The following is a 12,557-nucleotide window of genomic DNA, read 5'->3' on the forward strand; positions in this document are numbered from 1 at the left end:
GGCTATTAGGTATATACGTGTGCTTGTCGTGTATCAGCACGTGGCCCGTGTGTATGAGTGTGTATGTGCATGTAGCATGTAGTAGTGTGTTGCCTGGCACGTGTGCATGTCTCCGCGGGCCTTCTGGAAGCCCGCTCTTGCCTCAGGCGCGTCCTGTCCTTCCCCTCATTGGCTGCCCCTCCTGGCTGCTGGCGGAGCAAAGGCCGCCCTGCGTGGTGTGAGCGGATCTGTGCAGGCCCCCAGGCGCCCCGGCCCCCAGTCCCTGAGGGTCAGAGCCCAGGAGGCCCCTGGCCCGTGTGTGCTGGGCTGCGGGCGGGCCCCATCTCGCTCTCTCCCCCTCCCCGCCCCTGGCTAATGCTGTGTCTCACCCACCAGCGTGGCTCCTGCCGTGAGGCTCAGGACCCACATGGCCCTGCCCACTGCCACGGGCCCGCGCCTGCCCCCCCGCCCGCTCCGCCCCGAGTGCCCCCGGCCTGGGTCCTTTCCTCCTGAGCTGCGGCCCGTCAGGACAGAGTCTCTGGGTGGCGTGGGCCCTGTGTCAGCGTGACGTGTGAGACATCCTCACCAGCTCGGCGGCACCCGGGGGTTTGCGCTCTGTCTGCGTCTCGTATCTTACTCCTGGACTGGGAGCCGCCAGGTGTGGCGGGCCGTGAGGAAGGTGGAAGTTAGAGCAGAACTCGGCCGCAGCCTCACCGACGGCGGTGCTAGGATGTTCAGACAGCTCTCTGCCGCGGGTCTGGTTCTCCATGCACCGGTGATCTGGGAGCAGGGAACCCCTCTCGCGTTTCTTCTTGAATCGTTTTACCCTCGGGCCAGCGGTGCCCAGTGAGTGCCTCGTGGTGTTCTGCCTGACACTCAGGCCTTCAGTCAGTGCGTCTGTGCCCCGCGGGCCCGTGGCATTCCCGGCCTCCGGGCTCCCATCACCCTGGACACGCGTGTGTGAGCCTCATTCTACAGCTGTGTTCCCAAGGCCGCCGAGTGGGCTTTGCATTTTATGCAGAAACGGCAGTAACACATAACCTGTCTCTGTGTGCTCTTTCTCTTGGAATGTGTGATCCCAGTAGGTTCTAGAAATGAAGACTTTCCAGGCCAGGAGGAATAAGAGGAAAAAAATATATACTGTAACTCACGCCTGTCTTTGTCACGGTGTTGATGACCTGTTTAGTTTACGGGGGCTTGGCCAGCACCCCTGTGGGCCAGGTCTGTGCGACAAGTCACCTCTCTCCATCCTCTCTGGAGCTCACTCTGAGCACCGTTAGTGCCACACATTTGCCATAAACCGCATTGGATTCAGCAGACAGTGGATGGTGGCGCCTTGGGTCAGCACGCACATTCGCAAGGGCAGCCGATCAGCCTTCCCAGCTCTGCTCTGGGGATGGGGGGTTCCAGCCAAGGTTCAGAGTGTGGTTCCTGGTGTCACAAGGGACACCAGGATGCAGCTGTTTCCTGCTGTGTCCAGGGCAGCAGGGTGGGTGGAGCGTGCTGAGTGCGCATCAGATCGGCCTTCGCAGGGCCCGAGCAGCGAACGCAGCGCCTTCCAGGGGTGACGCCACCAAATGAAACAGCCACATTTTCTATCTAATCAAAAAGTCACTGTAGCTTTTCTAAGTACCATCAGTCACATCAGAAGGGAATTCAGCAACTTAAGCCAGACTCAAGAGTGACTGTTTGAGCTAGGGAACAGACTGAGGTGCAGGCAGACATGCCGGTCCTAGGCGTTGCCAGAGCCGCAGCCGCCCCCCAGGCACGCGTTCAGGATTCCTGGGAACTCTACACTAGCGTCTCGAAAGCCACACGCCTGTTCAGAAGTAAAGCCAGTTCTTTGGCTTCCGTAGCTGTTCTTTCAGTTCGGTGGTGGTTGTTGCTGCTAAAGTAATCATAAAGGGACTTCTGTAGACATGCTGACCTGCCTTTGGCTTTTGCGTTTAGACCATTCATTTTCACACTGTTTATCTAAGGGGAACTTCAGGTCAAATGCAGAGAAGCTGGAAATGACTCGTTTCTGGAGAACAGAAGGGTCCAGCTGTTCTTAAGTGTCCTCCTGGCTTCCCGGGAGCAGCCTGGACGGTGGTCTTGCGCTTGAGTGCAGCGCTGAAGGGAGCCGCTGGATGGTACCCGGCTGAGCTCCTGCTGGAGGCGCTGCTACTGGGGGCAGGGTCGCAGAGGGGTGGCCACGGGGCCGGAGTCGGCCCTCCCTGGGACTCCAGAGCCTCGTCTCAGTGTTTCCCAGAGCTGCCCAGACCTCGGGCCTCTCCTGTCCCAGACCTCTCTGTGCAGTGTGCAGTCGTGTCTTCCCTCCGAGGCTTGGGGTGGGCTGCCCTGCGAGCCCGACCCACAGTGGGGTCTCCTCTGTGCAGGTGGGCCCTGGCTCACGGTGGCCGCTGTCTGACGTGTATGTGCATGCGTGCGTGCGTGTGTGTGCGCGTGCGGCTCTGCCTGGAAGTAGATGGTCTCCCTGCACGGCTCCGGGGGATGCGCTCGGCTCTGGAAGCGCCGGCCCAGCGGTGCCCAGAGTGTCGTGCCCGGATTGTCCCTTGGCCATGGCCGTGTGGTCCTGGCGCAGCCGGGACGCGCCCACCCCTCGGAGTCTTCCTCATCTGACTGCAGCATCGCAGTGTGAGCTTAGGGCTCTGGCGACACCTGCTGCCCGGGAGGTGTGGCTCGGGGAGCGCTCGGGGGGTCTGCAGTGTTTCCGGGCAGTTCCCGGGACCGCTGCCCCCGAGCGTGGGCTGCAGGCACAAGCTCTCCTGTCCCTCCGTCCAGGGCACCAGCGGCTGTCTGTGACCAGCCTGCTCGTCTGCCACGGCCTGCTGATGGTGGGCACCAGCCTGGGTGTCGTGGTGGCCCTGCCTGTCCCACGTCTGCAGGGAATCCCCAAGGTGACTGGTGAGTGCACGCCGCGTGCGCCTCTGGGGCCTCTTCCTGTCCCGGACGCTCACTGAGCCCATGGGTCTGTGTCCAGCTATGGCTTCACTTAGTATGAATTATTTCGGTGGCTTCTCGCTCTCTTTTCCTCCCACCCTTCTTTCCTTCATTTCGCCCTGTAAAGACTGTGTTTATCAACTTGGATTTCATCAGGTCATGCTTTTATTTTCCTGTTTCTGTCATCAGTGGTCCAGGGAGACCCTCATCCTCAAAACATGTTTTCATGTTACCTCTTTCTCCACCTGTTAGTTTCTGCCTTGCTATTCGTGTTTACTCAGTGGAGACGGATGCTGGTATGCTCTGCAGAAGAGACCAGCACCTGAGCAGGCTCGGTCGTGCCTTTGTGCAGTGTTGGGAGGCGCTCCAATGGGCACGGCCTTTTGGAAAGCACTTGGGTGTCAAGGACCTGAAAACGCTGTAGCATCAGGAGTTAGGTTTCCCCTTCAGGAGCCTGTCTCAGGAAGCAGCCAGATGGAGAAGCGAGGCCTGATGCAGAAAGAGCAGGAAGCGACCTGCAAGGCCAAGCTCAGGGCTGCGAGATGTGTCTCACCTCACTCGCGTACGGGGGGAGCAACAGCCCCAGCAGAGAGTGCTCTGGGGGGAATGCACTTCTAAACAGAAATTGGAAGGACACCCTGTTTTTTTCAGTTCAGTTCAGTCGTTCAGTCATGTCTGACTCTTTACGACCCCATGGACTGGGCATGCAAGGCCTCCCTGTCCATCACCAACTCACAGAGTTTACTCAAACTTGTGTCCATTGAGTTGGTGAGGCTATCCAACCGTCTCATCCTCTGTCGTCCCCTTCTCCTCCCGCCTTCAGTCTTTCCCAGCATCAGGGTCTTTTCAGATGAGTCTGTTCTTCGCATCAGGTGGCCAAAGTATTGGAGTTTCAGCTTCAACATCAGTCCTTCCAGTGAACATTCAGGACTGATCTCCTTCAGGATGGACTGGTTTAATCTTGCAGTCCAAGGGACTCTCAAGAGTCTTCTCCAACACCACAGTTCAAAAGCATCAATTCTTCAGTGCTCAACTTTCTTTATAGTTCAACTCTCACATCCATACAGGACTACTGGAAAAACTGTAGTTTTGACTAGACGGACCTTTGTAGGCAAAATAATGTCTCTGCTTTTTAATATGCTGTCTAGGTTGGTCATAACGTTTCTTCCAAGGAGTAAGAGTAGTTGAATTTCATGGCTGCAGTCACCATCTGCTGTGATTTTGGAGCCCCCAAAATAATCTATCACTGTTTCCATTGTTTCCCCCATCTGTTTGCCATGAAGTGATGGAACCGGATGCCATGATCTTTGTTTTCTGTATGTTGAGCTTTAAGCCAGCTTTTTCACTCTCCTCTTTCACTTTCATCAAGAGGCTTTTTAGTTCTTCTTCGCTTTCTGCTGTAAGGGTGGTGTCATCTGCACATCTGAGGTTATTGATATTTTTCCTGGCAATCTTGATTCTAGCTTGTACTTCATCTAGCCTTACTCTTTTACCCAAATGAAACTTTACCTTCTCCGTTTGTTATGTGAAATGTCTCTTTACTGCAGGATGGTGGACAGGTAGTGGGAGAGGATGGAGTGAAATGAATGAGCGACCATGCTAGGTGCCAGTTTGTAAGGAAGAGGTGGGAGTCATGTTAGAAGCGGGCTTCCCAGGTGGCGCTAGTGGTAAGGAGCCCAGCTGCAAACGCAGGAGATGTAAGAGACTTAGGTTCGATCCCTGGGTTGGGAAGATCCCCTAGAGGAGGGCATGGCAACCCACTCCAGTATTCTTGCCTGGAGAATCCCATGGACAGAGGAGCCTGGCGGGCTCCATGGGGTCTCACAGATTCAGACACAACTGAATTGATTTAGCACATGCAGCAGGTCAGAAAGCTCTGATGCAAAGAACAAAATACCTGTTTTATCACTTTAACCATTCTAAGCACGTACCCGACTGAGATACCGTTGACAAAAGCCGTGGCTGTACTTTTCTAAGCTGTGGTTCTGAAGGCGTTCTCAGAGTAGCTGGAAGTGCAGGGGACTGTGGCCTGGGCACAGTTTTCCTTCTGAGCCGCTGCGTGCGGGGCATCCCGAGTGGTGGGTGGCCGGGGAATGCGGGGTCCTGCCTGGAGGGCCGAGCTCACCCTGTGCCCTTGCAGGACGGGGCCTGGTCTCCCACCACGCGCACCACGGGCCTGTCAAGTTCCTGGTCATGGCTGCAGCCGCCCTCAAGGCCGACAAGGACAGGCCCAGGGACAGCCCGCCACCCGGCGCTGACCCCCAGGACGATGAGCAGCGGGATGCTCCCCCTGGCGAGGGGCCAGGGCTCTGCATGGGCCAGGGCGGCCCCGACGCCGTCTGGCTGGGCACTTCGCCGGGCTCCGTCACCCAGGGCAGCGACGTCTCCTCCTCGTCCGGGTCCCCGACCCCTTCCCAGGGCTCCGGCTCCCTGGAGCCCCGGCCAGAGGAGAGCCTCGCCCAGGACCTCCTGCGCCTGCCCTGCACGTCCCCCAGCCGAGGCCGGCGGGCCCGGAGGCCCAGGGCCAGCTCCGTGCTGGTGGCCTGCGGGGGCCAGGGCCACCGGCGCGTGAGCAGGAAGGCCAGGCCACAGCGGCCGGAGGAGCTGGCCTCGTCCCTCATGGTCTGGCAGATCCCCCTGCTGCATGTGTGAGCCATGGGCCCGTTGGGGCCTTCCCGCCAAGGCCAACGCCCCGCGTGGGCTCACTGCTGCCGCGCTGCTTGGGGACGGATCCCCGACCGTCTCTGGGGCCGAAATGTGCAATACCGTCCTGGGGGCATCTCCAGGCAGCCCCCAGCTGCCCCTCGCGCAGCAGAGCCTGGGGTGAACGCTCGTGGAGCTGAGGGTGCTCCGCGTCTGCCCCGTTGCCCGCAGACTCGGAGCTCACAGGAAGTCTCGCAGATGCGGCAGTGGAGGGGTATTAACAGCCTCAGAGCAGTTTTACTTGATTCAGATTCACTACTTTTATTTATGTTGTATATCCTTTAACGCCAAAATAGACTTCGTAACAATGAAGAAAGCCGGTTAAAATCTACCAGTCCAGGTGGTGTTATTTGCTTTCTGAGTTGAGCTGGGTTTTCCAAAGTGCTATAATACGTGTATTGTATATTTTTAACAAAGTAGTATTTTTATATCGCAATTTTCTATTAAAAAAATTAACAAAGTTTTAGTCAATATATTATGTGTAACATTTTACAAAAAATGTTTCCTTTGAACCAAAATGCTCAATTCCTATCAATATTTAGAGTCAAGGGTCGACACCACAATACCCATGTCAGAGATGCTTGTGTCTTCATGTCACCGGAGATGGGCAGACGGCGTTTCAGTCCATCCTTCCCTGCTGTGTTGCACCTGTCGACCAGGAGCACTGTCTGGCTTTGAACGCGTCCTGGAGGATGCATGGTGCTGGTCGAGGGGGGAGGCCTTGCTGGCGGTGGACACAGGACACAGGCAGGGTGGCCCTCGGTCAGCACGGCCCTGGCACACAGGCTGCCTGCCTCGGTCACCGTGAGCGAGTGACCTGGGTTCCCTGTGCTCCACGTGTATCTGTCTGTCAATGTTTTACTCACTGGATGGTTAAAAAAAAAAAACAAAAAACACACTGCAGGCATTCACCCGAGACAGATGTCTCAGCACTTTACAGGTGACTAAAAATGCTAATTTTGTGACCTAGCCAAATATTTTCCAAGGTGCATATGTGCCCCTATGTGAGGTAATATCTCCCCAGGTTTCCTTAAACTGCTAGCTGCTATTTTATTTCATAAATAAAGTCTTTTTATTTAAAAATACAACATCCAACAGCGTGAGTTGCCTTTTGTTCCCGTAAGACACAGAGGGGACCGTTACGTTGGCAGCACCGCCCGCTGGTCCCTTCCCAGAGGCGGCGCCAGGCCCCTGTGGAAGGGTGCTTTCAACTCTCAGTCGCTGCTGAGAGACTCCAGGGACGCAGTGGAGAACCTCCCAGTCTTATTTTTAGTGACGACATGCAGACGTGCTCCCGGGGCCCGCGTGCCAGCAGGAAGTCAGGCCAGGGCCGAGGGGTGCAGGGAGGCAGGCAGGCGGACACCCCAGGGCTGCAGGCAACGCCTGCGGAAAGTCAGGCTGGGGCCAGCCTTCCTATGCTCCCCAGGTCTGGGACGACAGGGCTGGACTCACGGAAGGAGTGAGGGGAGGGCCGGGGCCTCTGCTGGAAGTGGCCGCCTGGAGCGTGGCCAGGGTGCGGAATCGGCAGACAGGGCTAGGGGCACAGACCTCGGAGCCGCCCGCAGAGCTGATCCCGGAGCCCTGCCCTCCGTGTCCGCTGGCCTCACCGGCAGTCACTGAGCACTGGTTAGCCTGACCATCCAGCTGGGAACTCCGTCCCCCAGAGCGTCCACTTGGATCCAGAGGACCTCAGTACATCAGGCTCACGGACCCGCTTGTCTGCCGTGCGCAGCCCAGCGTGTAGGCTGCCGCTTGAGACGTGACCTTCCCGAGTGGCTGGGGAGTGTTTGCTGCTGGACAGCACGGCCGAGCCTGCGGGGAGCATGAGTGGAAGGGCGGGGGTGCGCAGAGCAGAGGCCTGCCCCGCCATGGTGGGTGCATGGCCGGGGGGCCCCGGGAGGGAACGCAGCAACCACCTGGAAGAGGCAGGAGGCTTCCTCCCCGGTACCCGCAGCTGTGGTGTCAGGGCGACACCTGCTCCAGGTGAGGCAGGCCACAGAGGGTGTGATGCCCTCGTCAGTACGTGACGGGGCTTATTTCTTCTGCTTATCCAAAATAATTGTTGTTTTCCTTCCTTGTTGCTAACCTACAGGATTCCTGTTCTGGCTTCAGTGGTTCTCGGTCAGGGCAAGTGTCCCATCCACCCAGGGGCTGGGGGGCAGTCTGCTCACTACCTGTGGGGGCAAGGGTGCCGCTGGCGTCCCAAGTGTGGGGCCAGGGATGCTGACAGACCCCCGGGGCAGAGGGCACCCTGAGTTCCCCGGGCTGAGGCAGGTCTCGGCGGCTCCTCCTCCTCTCCTCGCGGCCCCAGCAAACGTCGCACAGCATGGTGTCAAAATTTTCTGGTACGAACATACGGGATTCCTGTTCTGTTCTCAGATGTCCTCGACTTCTCACTGGTCTGTTTCATTTTAGCACTGCTTTTCCAACCAGAGTATAAAAACACCCTGTTTGGGTCCTGAAAATGAACTTCTCATGCAGACTAACAGATGCGAACAGAGGCAAAGGGCCCATGTTCAGACACCATCCCTTACATTGGTCTTTAAGTAAGATGTACAATAATGATAAGTCTGTAGCCTAAAGAAGATTGGGATTCACACTCAGCCAAAAGAGGAACCTGCCATGGCGGGAGACCCTTGAATGTTCCGTATTTTAAGCAAGTTCGATATAGGCGCATTCAGATTTATGAGCAGGCGTGGACTCTGGCTTCTGCGTCAACTCAGCCTGGCGTTCCTCGTGCACAGACCGTGGGGAGATGAGGGTTCTCCATCCAGATTTTGTGGCTCCATAGGGTCCACGGCTGACATCAGGCTGACCGCTGTGCCCTGGGCTCTGCTCCCAACCCCAGCCCCGGGAGAAACCCCATCACCCATCCAGACTCGCGGGCAGACAACTCTGGGAAGCGGCTTTGCTGGTGCGCGAAGTCTGTGCCAGTGTCTGAATCCCATTGCAGTGAGTTTTCCGGAAACAAACCAGGGGTGAGAGCACTCGCCATGCTCACCAGACGTCCAGCTGGGGGCTCATTACTTCTAGAGCCTCCGTTTCCTCATCTGTACGAGCATCTGCACGAGGTTACCAGGAGATTCAGATGAATAACAGGTGGAGGGTTTCACTCAGTGCCTGGCATACACTTGGTGTCTAATAGGTAAGGCTCCTTATTTATGCTCTAGAGGTTTACTCGGTAGGCCTTCATGTAGAGATGACTTGAAAAATTAAGCACTGTTCTGCAGTCACTGTATGACCAGCGGGGAGGCTAGCAACACAGAGGGTACCTTTCGATTGGATTTCTGTCCTGTTCAACCCTGCAGATCATCAGAGCCATTTTTCATACGGCTTCCTCGGGAGGACAGGGCTTCTCCCGGTCCCGGGACCCCCTTGCAGGCAGGATGTCCTGGGTCCCTCCGGCTGCGCGGTGCTAGCACCAGGTTTGCGGGCTGGCCTGGCTCCCTGGCCGCAGCATCCTTGTCCCGCTCTGTCTCCTAGAGTCACGGGCAAGCCTCCTGACACTCCTGTGTGGAATCATGCATCATAAACCAGGAGTCATGAGCTAGACGACAACTTGAGGAAGACCCCTCTCAAGACACACAACCAGCCCCCTCCTCAAGGGCGTGCATGCCCCAAGGTGGGTCTCTGCTCACAGCATGAAGCGTCTCTGGGGTAGGCATTCAGTGCAGTGAAAGGAGGTGGCATTGATTTCATTTCTCACACACGATTCCTGTTACACCGACTGTGGCTTTGTGCTCTCCTAAGCCTTTCTGACGCCACCCTTATGGCAGAAAGTGAAGAACTAAAGAGCCTCTTGATGAAAGTGAAAGAGAAGAGTGAAAAAGTTGGCTTAAAGCTCAACATTCAGAAAACGAAGATCATGGCATCCGGTCCCATCACTTAATGGCAAATAGATGGAAAACAGTGGAAACAGTGACAGACTTTATTTTTGGGGGCTCCAAAATCACTGCAGCCATGAAATTAAATTTCCTTGGAAGGAAAGTTATGACCAACCTGCTGCTGCTGCTAAGTCGCTTCAGTCGTGTCCAACTCTGTGTGACCCCATAGATGGCAGCCCACCAGGCTTCCCCGTCCCTGGGATTCTCCAGGCAAGAACACTGGAGTGGGTTGCCATTTCCTTCTCCAATGCATGAAAGTAAAAAAGTGAAAGTGAAGTCGCCTGATCATGTCCGACTCTTCACGACCCCATGGACTGCAGCCTACCAGGCTCCTCCGTCCATGGGATTTTCCAGGCAAGAGTACTGGAGTGGGGTGCCATCGCCTTCTCCGTATGACCAACCTAGACAGCATATTAAAAAACAGAGATATTACTTTGCCTACAAAGGTCTGTCTAGTCAAGGCTATGGTTTTTTCAGTAGTCCTGTATGGATGTGATAGTTGGACTGTAAAGAAAGCTGAGTGCTCAAGAATTGATGCTTTTGAACTGTGGTGTTGGAGAAGACTGTTGAGAGTCCCTTGGACTGCAAGGAGATCCAACCAGTCCATTCTGAAGGAGATCAGTCCTGAATATTCACTGGAAGGATTGATGCTGAAGCTGAAACTCCAATACTTTGGCCACCTGATGCAAAGAGCTGACTCATTTGAAAAGACCCTGATGCTGGGAAAGATTAAAGGCGGGAGGAGAAGGGGATGACAGAGGATGAGATGGTTGGATGGCATCACTGACTCAACGGACATGAGTTTGGGTGAACTCCGGGAGTTGGTGATGGACAGGGAGGCCAGGGGTGCTGCAGTCCATGGGGTTGCAAGGATTAGGACGCAACTGAACTGAGCTGAACTGAAGCCTTCCTGATTTGCTCTCTGAAGCATGGATTCATTCAATCATTTGGGAGGATGGTGTTTCACTGTGAACATAAACCAGGGCTTTGGGGCTGAACTACAATTCCTGCTCCACCTCACACAGGATGAAAGAGATGATGATGAAAGCCTCTGAGAGTTAAATTTCCTCAGCTGTAAAATGGAAGGAGTCTCCACGTCCTGGGGTCCTACGTGTGTGTGTGTGTGTGTGTGCACGTGCGCACGAGTGTGTGTCTCTACAACTAGTATTTTGCAGAATTGTACCTGTGCTTACATATAGACATACTACATAGATTTATGTGAAATCATACTTAATTGCAGATAACTTGCTCGAACATTATGAATTCATACTTTGAAGATACTTTAACTAAAATTTTTATTTCTTTTCCAAAAGAATATTTGCTAGGATGGATACTAATAAACGTATTGGCCATCTGGTGATGGTACTGTTTACTTGCTTGACGAGGATTTAGCGCCTCCTGGTAGCTTGCAGTCTGCTGAGAAAAAATGTGCGCACGACAGCTGACACGGTCCACGCAGACCAGAGTGCAGGGCGGTGAGAGGCCCAGTGAGGTCACTGGGTCACTGACTCAGCAGTGACTGAAGATCACAGTGCTGACCGCTACATGAGGCCACAAAGACAGGCTCTGCTGTCATACTGACGTCAGGATGACCAGGGCGTGAGCGTGGGCCAGGCACTATTTATGGTGTGAGATGATTGCACTGGCACAACCAGGGCACCGTCCATGTGGGCGCCCTGTTCAGTCAGGAGTCAGCGGTGCTCCAGAGAGCTGGGCAGCATCCTCTGTTCTGAGCACAAGGCTCTAGGCACCAGAAACACTCAGACATGAAGACAGGAGCCTCCACTGGTCACATGAAAGGCTGGAGATGCACCCGGAGTTCAACAGAGCTGAAGGGAGCAGTCAGGCTGGGGTTGGGGGAGTACAGGGACGCAACCAGGAGCAGGGCTTGCCTTTTGTACAATGTGCACAGAACTCTTAAATGAACCAGGGAATGCGGTTTCCACGCCAACACACAGATATTCTAATTAATTTTTCATGCCAAGAGACTCAAAGTACTTTGTAGTGATTGGATCAATTCCTGACAGCCGCTGGAGTTTAATTGCTTTTTTTCCTTGTGGGAGACTGGGGGAGCGTGTGAACGCAGGGCTGCTGAAAGGAAAATGCTCAGGGCTATTCAAGGGAAAATGCCCTGCTGTCTGGTACCAGCACTCCGGGCTCAGAACCAGTGGCTGTGACCCACCAGCCACCCCCTCTTCCACGCATGGTGAACTCTGGGGGGGAGCACAGAGTTGGGGAAGCCAGGTATTTGTTAGAAATCACTCTGAGTGGCTGTGACAGAATTAGAAGTGACAAGGGTGAGTCTTGCTCCCCTAAGATTATGACCTGCGGCGCTGAGTGCATTGTAGCCAGCATCTTGGTTTGTCCCCCTAGGAGGACAGTCACACCCCACTTTATAGAGAAGGACAGTGAGCGCAGAGGGTAAGGATCTTGTCGGAATTCACAGTACTTGCAGTGGTGAAACGTGTTAGAAACCCCACCAGCCGGATTCCAAAGTCTCGTTCTCCCCACTGCTCCAGGAAGCTTCCAAATGTGGCTTTGAGCTCCCCCCACTGCCCCCAGCCTGGGACCTGGGTCCCCTTCAGGGGCCTGTCAACTATCATGACCAGGATGATTCCATGAGCTTTAACTTCGATTTTTCGGGCACAGTTTTGCACAGTGATACATTTGCACAATTGAAGTCAACCATCAAAAGCAGGCTCTCCCTGAGCCATGAGAATTTAAATAGCAAAATAGTTTTCTTGAAAGACTCTAGAAATAGATGTTTTTTAAAAAATATTTAAGACAGCTAGTACTTCTTGGCATTTTTATACCCCAGGTTCAATTTCAGGAAATCTAGAGGTCCCTGGCGTTTGAATGAACTCCTAATTAAATATATGTAGTGTTTTTCTGCAATTTCCATTGATCACATTGGGGCCAGAGTGCATTTTTTTTTTTTTTGTAATAAAGCATCTAGGGACTTCCCCTGCTTCCACTGCAGGGGGCACAGGTTCCATCCCTGCTCAGGAATCTGGGATACCCCACGTGGCATGGTGTGGTCAAAAAGTA

General features: G+C 54.7%; 1 protein-coding gene across 4 annotated transcripts in view; it reads left to right on the plus strand.

Moving 5' to 3' along the window:
- The window catches only part of ARHGEF10 (Rho guanine nucleotide exchange factor 10), a 62,089-nt gene extending 55,376 nt beyond the window's left edge, over positions 1 to 6,713 (plus strand). For all 4 annotated transcript variants that reach the window (XM_027962651.3, XM_042241501.2, XM_027962649.3 and 1 more), the window contains 2 exons: positions 2,764 to 2,886; positions 5,063 to 6,713. In XM_027962651.3, the coding sequence (XP_027818452.2) occupies positions 2,764 to 2,886; positions 5,063 to 5,574 (635 nt within the window). In that variant the 3' untranslated portion in view covers positions 5,575 to 6,713. The remainder of the gene's footprint in view (positions 1 to 2,763; positions 2,887 to 5,062) is intronic.
- Positions 6,714 to 12,557: the final 5,844 nt, after the last annotated feature.

This window comes from Ovis aries, chromosome 26 (assembly GCF_016772045.2).
Source record: "Ovis aries strain OAR_USU_Benz2616 breed Rambouillet chromosome 26, ARS-UI_Ramb_v3.0, whole genome shotgun sequence".
Classification (NCBI taxonomy): Eukaryota; Metazoa; Chordata; class Mammalia; order Artiodactyla; family Bovidae; genus Ovis; species Ovis aries.